We start from the raw sequence: 7,668 nt of genomic DNA on the forward strand, positions 1-7,668 counted from the left end.
ATCGAGAAAGGGCTATTCTCAAATGTATCAGATGGAGGAACTATCGATAGCAAACTGTGAGCTATCGCCCATACTTATGTAATTCCAAGATCCATTTCGGATTTATAGTTTTGAGTTACCTGAAAATGGCTGTTTGGAATTGAGTAGTTCAACCACGGGGCCGTCCTATTTCAATAAATTACTGTACATACCAAGGTTCCAAAAACATAGATAGTTGTATTATTCGGAGTTAGCCCTATCCCCAGGCCTTCCTCTCATAGCATCGCTATATATCAGAGAGCTACAGAGAATAGCAGTTCCCAGGAGGTAGTAAATACAAACAGACTGTGTATACGGGAGGCCGAGGAGCTGGAACGACATTCGGAGCCGACAGTTGCCAGAGGCTAAGCAATAATTGAATGTTATACATCACCGCTGCAAGTCCAGCCAGGATTCTAATTTGCGAAACAGATCCTCCGGATAGCTATTTGCTCTTCCTTTCCCAGGGGTCTCTCTCTTCTATTTTCTTTTATTCTACCATTAGCAGGCAGACCTGTATAGGTGTATTTTGGCCAGTCATTGGCTGATTAAGCTACATTCCTCTATTGCGATCTAGCCATGTGGATGTGAGATCTCAGTTAATGGATAAGTATTGCTCAAGATCGATACTACAGGGGAGACGTCTGTATCCACAGTTGTACAGTACCCATTGTCGTAGAAGTCGAAAAAATTCAGTTTATTCTGTTGATAATCTTGAGTGTATGCTCCTTAGTTGCTCTTATGTCCATTTAAAGATCACTTGAAGGATAAAGATCTGTTATTTCCTTTCTATTTTTAAGAACAAAGTAAAATTCTGTTATGATTGGAGAAGTTTGTCGGGGGGTGCGGTCATCAAAGAACAACATAAATTAACAAAACCATATTTATTTATTTTATGCCGACGTTTCGACCTGAATTTCAGAACCCCTGATGAAGGTTATGGCGTAGAAGGTAGGCCTGTAACTGTGTAAAATTCTGTTACATTTTCTTTCTTAAAGACTAAAGTGTATTTTCCTATGTTGTTATGGTTTTTAAATTATTTTTTACGTGTTTAATCTTGTATGTCCTACTCTGCCAAGACATCTTGATTTCTCGTTCACTCTAGTTTAAAATGACTGAGTGATGTAACAATAGACAATTACAATATGCACCTAGGAATGTGATATGTAGAGGCTCAGAGGCAAGATAAATAATAAAACACGTTTTCCTTGTTCCGAATAACAAATAAACAGTAATATCTATGGATTCTATTCTTTATATACTAAAATCCAGAGGTCTTTTACATTTTTCACTATACAATCTACTTTACGTTACAATACTGAATTGAAACAAGCATTTGAAATGGAAAATATCATAAACAGAATGTTATACCAGATAAGGTCATGGTGATTATCAAGATAATAAAAGAAAGAGGATGCTAATTTTTGAAATTTCTTTAATTCCATAATTTTATTGAACAAAAATGTGATACTTATGATGACTTTATTATAGAAACTTGAATGGTTGTCCCAGCCAAGTTACGCCCGTATAAAATTGTGGAAACTATTAAACTTAACTTAACACCTACTTAAATAATCTTTACTATATACGCAAACCAAAAAATAAAACAACACAATTACGAATTCGAAAGAATGACGCCATTTTTTACTCACTACTTGGGGGACATTTCTCCGGTAGCCCTCCACTCTCCATCCAGCTACGTTACACCCCTTTAAATTGTTGATATTGATATTATATTCAAGCTACCACTGTAAGTGCATCGGGGCGTCAATTAAAGAAACTTCCTCTGTCCACAAAATTTAATTATTTTAGCAAAAATAGTTTAAATAAAAAAATAGATTTAACTATGTACTATATATTGTGAAGTTATGTCTAATCATACTAATTAATATCTGTGTCCTTTAGTTCATCAGGAATGCTAAACCAAAAGACAAACTTTTTTTTGTCTTTTAATAATTAAAAATCCGGGATATTTGGGTCTAGGTAAGATATATTGCTGCTCAAGTATAAACAGTGGAACATCTGATAATTTTTTTCAATTTTGTATTTGTCGTATTATATATATTGTACCGTAGACTGAAGTTATTTTCTGACAAATAGGGTAACTTAGGGAAAGTCTGTAGAGAGACTATTAAGCAAGAAACCTGTGTCTACGATACTATCTTTTAAAACCACAACTTTTTCGCCAGATGTGCTACTGTAAAAGCAAAACAGGAATATGTTAAAATAAAATTAGTATCCTGTCCATTGGGATCCCTAGGGTCTTATTTTTGCTTGAACTGTATTATCAAGGATACCGAAAATTATTGTTGCTTTCGTGGAGTTATCAAAATACAATGTTATAATTGATAAATTAGCACTAAATAATTTATAAGGAATATAAGTTCCTAATTTCATAAGAACGGGAAGGTCATGATTCCACCAGTTTTAAACTGCAGATTAGAAAGAGAAAATGAGATAAAAGTACAGAAAGAAGATAAAACAAAAGTGAAAGCAAGGAGTGGACAAATGGAAGGTGAGGCAATGACTCCAGCTGCAATTACTATCTCACCCTGGCCAGGCATCTGATACCACACCCTCACCGTCCGGAGTACGTTCCATTTCCACTATAGACCGCTCCATCATTCTTCGTCACCATTTTCACATATGTATATTCATAAATTATACAGATAGTAACTAATATCGATTGTTATCATTTAAATGATTTAAATAACCTTTCAAAACAGCATAAATGAAACAAAGGAAAATACCATATTTTTCTTAAATTGTAACAGAAATAAAATGAACTTGGTAATCAGGGGAGATATAAAATCAAATCAATTTCTTTCTTATGACTTAGGCATAAATATATATTTATGAAATATTTTTACCTGGGGGGGGGGACCTGCTTTCCAGAACAATTATTCAGTTTATTAAAATGATCTAATTGGAAAGCTCTCAGCAGTTATGTACAACGAACTATACTGGAAAGAGTTCAGCTGATTAACATTTGAAGGATAAATGCCATAGTTTGATTCCTGATATTTGATATTATTGTTTTGTTTCTTTAAAAAGAAATACCGTATTGTTATTTTAAATTATTGACTTATTAAAAGCATTGTTTTTAAAGCATATTATTTATTTTTTTTTTTTAAGATTTAAGATATTTTTCCATTGTCTATGTGTTTTCAATTATTTAAATATATCCATTTTTGTATTTTTTTTTTTTGTAAATAAACACATTAAAAAAAAAGTACGTCTGAAAACTATAACTCAAACTCAAAATTAATGAAAGCATACATTCTATGTGCAATGAGAGTAAAGCTCTAATCAGGGATGAAAATTATATTTTTCGATGATTAAAAAAATATATACATAATTCTGAAAAAATCCAATTCAACATTTCATTTAACTTTACTATTAATCATATGCCGAAACTTTACATTGGTAAAAAATAGCCTCAAGTAAACGATTTTCAGTATAGTACATTTCACTCAAGAGATGGATATGTAACAAACATCTGTTGCCGTGCGCGCATCATATAACATTCATTTACCTGTCTACATTGAATTGAAATTAATCCTTGCTCATTTCAGAAAGGATATATCTGTATTATTCACTGTGGCAATACTTGATTACTTCATAATTTTCTAAAGAAGCCTTTCAGTTAAAAAACACCAATTTAAAAATTTCACAGAAAAGTATTTTTATTAATATTTCTTTTCGCAGAGTTTCAACGTTTTCTTTTGCAAAAAAATGGCAGAAAAAATATAAAACTATAAAATTTTATTGAAATTCACATTCTGCTCTTAATTATTTATTCAATTGTTATAGAATCGATATTGAAAATACTACGAATAATTTTATGAGCTTTGTCATCCTGCTAACTAAAAAAGTCATATAAGAATTAAAAACTAACTATTTATAATTATTGTGCCATGAAAAATTTTATCAGACTGGAAAAACGCACTGCGCATAAAATCGAAAAAAATCCGAAAACTAGAGTTTTAAATTGTTCACGATAGCATTTATTTTCCTATATTTATATATATTCCAGATATAGGCAAGCGAAAGTAAAATTTCTATTTTATATCAATTTAAAAAAATTTAATCGTAAACAGAAAGTTTACTCAAAACAAAAAGAGCCATGCACTTTTATCAGTCACAATTAAATAGCAAATTAATTTTGACTGGAAGTACAATTTTTCATTAAGAAAAGTTCGGAAGAATAACTAATGTCTAAATTATTCATTAATTAAATGTTATTTGGTTGTTTTCAATCTAGAGACTGTTGTAAATTAATAGATAGAATAAAAAAAATTAATTATGAGATAATATGAAAGGGATTGGGTCAATATCATTCTCGGAAACTTTACAACTTATTTTGGAGTCCATCCGACTGGAACCATCGCCGTATGCGATTAAGATATGAAAATATTTTGTTCAGCATTAAAATGCTTTAATTTTTAAAAATTAGAACTTATTTACATTTTGGAGAAGAGCAAAATTTTATTACAAACAAGTATAATACATAACTAACTGTAGCATACTACAAACTAAAGACTTTTCCTTTATATTTAATTATATTTGTTATTGTTGGTAAAAAAATATTATAACCAAGACAAAAAAAAAGTGTAAAACATTTGGATTCCTCTACTCCTGAAATATGTTAAGAGGAGAAATCGAAAAGAGGACGGGGGACCAAAAAACGCATAGGAATCCCCAATATGGCCGACCGCGGACCAAGATAAAATCTTTATTACAATAGAACCTTGAGGGGTTATCGAGGAGGCTTATCTTATGTTGAACATCTGGTTTTAGCCTTGTTTACGTCCGGCACCAATCGTTAACAACTCTTCAAATGGCGTCTTCTGAAGGAGTCTTCTTATTAACATTCGTTAGGAAGGCGAACAAGAAAAAAAAAAATTGGTGAGATCAAAACAAAATGAAAAAGTAAAAATATAAAGGAAAAGTGAAAGACCTAGGGGACATTTTATAATTCTTAAAAATTAATGGATACAGGACTGGTATGAAGGTACAACGTTAGTGAAACTAGCTCATGACCTAAAACAGAAAAGCCCCCCACATTTATTAAGAGTCATTACTTTGTAACATGACCGCGTGTCGTAAATTCCATTGCAGTGCCGTTTAAATTTAGAACGCGAACCTGGTACCCTTCAGTGGAGGTAGGCATTTTGAATTATATCAACAGAACAGCTGAATACAAACACTTTTTGCACATGGCATTGGGAATATTCTAAAACAAATGATCTGGCCTCCCTCTATAAATCGTTATAGAATTATTATTCGACTACTTTATTTATTTAATTATTCCCCCTTTACCTTTTGCGGTCGTTGGAGTATTAAGTTACAATTAATAAGTGCGAAAGTTTGTTGTAATAAAAAAGGCGTTACTGACTAGATGTTCCCAGTCTTGACAATTCTCAAATTGGTTGGTGTGGGGGCTGCAATTTCTAATTGTGTAACTTAAAAGCTCTTAACAGAAGTACCCTAGATACAAATAAACTTTAATCCTATTAGAACTTGAATCAAATTGTATGATTATTTTCTCAGAACTTTTATTGTACTAAGGCTGCAATGATACAAAATGTTAATATAGAAATAGATTAACAAACTTATTGTTTTCAAAATACTATATATAGTATTAATAACATACATTATGATGAAATTTGATTTTCGGAACTAGAGTAAATTCAAATAATTTTACAACTAAAACAAATATATTTATTGTATATGTTCTGCAAAAATGGTGAGTCTAACAATTAATGTTAAAACACTTAATGTTATAGATTTCTTAAGATTTTTGTAATTTACCAGATTTATAATACATTTGAAAAGAAAAATCTATAATAGGTTCTGTTTCACTTAATTAAATTAATTAGAATCAACGAATAATTGAGTAAAAATGTAGATAATAAAAAATACCCAATTTTTTATCACTTTTTAACACAACGTTGATTATATAACGAAATTTAAATTTAAATATTCTGATGACAATTTCTAATATGAGGAAAAGATGTATAAGGGTTCGGTCAGTGAAGACGCAAAAAAAGTAAAACTTATTTTATTAAAGCTAACGTTTCGGCGTTTAATTAGGCCAACGTTTAATTACCTACATATAAGTTTTCATTCTCACATTTTTCAGAATTTTATGTTTAAATAATTTTCATATTTTATAAATTTACTTACTGTATTTTCATATATATACATATTTATTAGTTTTTCTACCCTAATTCAAAATTTAAAATTATTATTTTCTATCACTATTTTTACCGTCTCATGATACCAATATTATAAATTTTCCTTCCCATACTACTTTTGTATCTATATTATTTGTTATCTTCATATTTTCTTTATTATTTTTTTACTTACATTCATTACGGTTATTGTTATTTCCCTGAAAGATTAGCCGAAACTTAGTCAGTAATAAAATCGTATACATATATATTAATGTTATAGATTCCTTTTTCTGCTCTCGGGAGCAATGGATTTTGATGTATGAGATATCAAATGAAAGAGAATTTCATGGAGAAGAGAGGAATCTCAATTTGGGTTCTTAAATTCCTTCTGGAACTTTAATAAAATGTTGTTTGAGAAGTTTCTGAACTCTGGTAGAGGTAAGTCAACTGATCGGATGGTTGAAATTGAGTTTGATAAATTTAGACTCAGCCATTAATATCCACAACTTCTAATAGAAACCAAGTATGTTCTCTGCGTTTAAAGTCCAAAAAATGAACTGTTTTTTTGAGATAGCGCACGAACTAGGAATGGATCAAAGCTAATTCAAAGGCAACAGCGTCGTGGCATACATACACGATGATTGAGCGAACTACTCAGTCGATTTATACTATTGATGTCTAAAATTATTCAGATAGATAACGAAACTGTGTTGAACCAAGTCAAACTTGAGGTCCTGAAACTTATTGTATCAAATTTGTATAATCTGTTCGTCTGTGCTTATATAACAATATTTTAATCTAAAGACCTGACCCTAAGAATTGGTTGAATTTTATTGCTCAAATTACGCAATGATATTCTAAAAATGTTTAGGACTATTTAATCAAAATAGTGAAAAAAATATATTTAGTCTGTCTAAATTAGTCTATATATATATTGTTTACATGGTCATGGAAAGTACTTTAAAGCAAATTGCATTAGTTTGAAGACAAGTATGACAATCAAAAATAGATCACTGGCCATTTGCTTCTAAATAATAATAACAAGATCTCTAAAAGAATTTCCCTTCAATTGAATTATAATACTTTAGTTCATTATAAATTCAGCATTTTTTTTCTTCACTAATTAATATTCTTGTGACTATTTTAGGAGAAAATGGAAGAGTAGAATACAACATCATCGCAGGAGATGAAGACTCCGCCTTCGAAGTGGACATCGACAACGGGACAGTGAGAACAAGAAGACCACTGGATAGGGAGACGAAACCAGCCTACAACTTGGTTGTCATGGCAACTGACCAGGCTAAGTTGGCACATCACAGGCTCTCATCCACAGTACAGGTAACCTGTCTTCATCACATTAATATAATACCATTGAACTAAGAATGAAATAACGAGAAACTAAAGGTGCAATTTAAGTACACGGTTAAGATACCACCTCAATTGTTAGTCGAATGAACGCTTCCTCATCCTC

The 7,668-nt window shown here is 30.9% G+C and overlaps 1 protein-coding gene and 1 long non-coding RNA gene across 2 annotated transcripts in view; one reads left to right on the plus strand and one right to left on the minus strand.

Annotated features, from left to right (window-relative positions):
• Window positions 1-7,668, plus strand: part of ft (cadherin-related tumor suppressor fat) — a gene marked incomplete in the record, with an annotated part of 431,831 nt that overhangs the window by 366,566 nt on the left and 57,597 nt on the right. The window contains 1 exon segment of the mRNA XM_067048526.1: window positions 7,345-7,535. Within this exon segment, the coding sequence (XP_066904627.1) occupies window positions 7,345-7,535 (191 nt within the window).
• LOC136796042 (uncharacterized) overlaps window positions 1-7,668 on the minus strand; it is a 153,971-nt gene that overhangs the window by 92,724 nt on the left and 53,579 nt on the right. The window lies entirely within an intron of this gene.

Source organism: Halyomorpha halys, unplaced genomic scaffold, assembly GCF_000696795.3.
Source record: "Halyomorpha halys isolate HHAL.00 unplaced genomic scaffold, Hhal_1.1 Scaffold7.1, whole genome shotgun sequence".
NCBI lineage: Eukaryota > Metazoa > Arthropoda > Insecta > Hemiptera > Pentatomidae > Halyomorpha > Halyomorpha halys.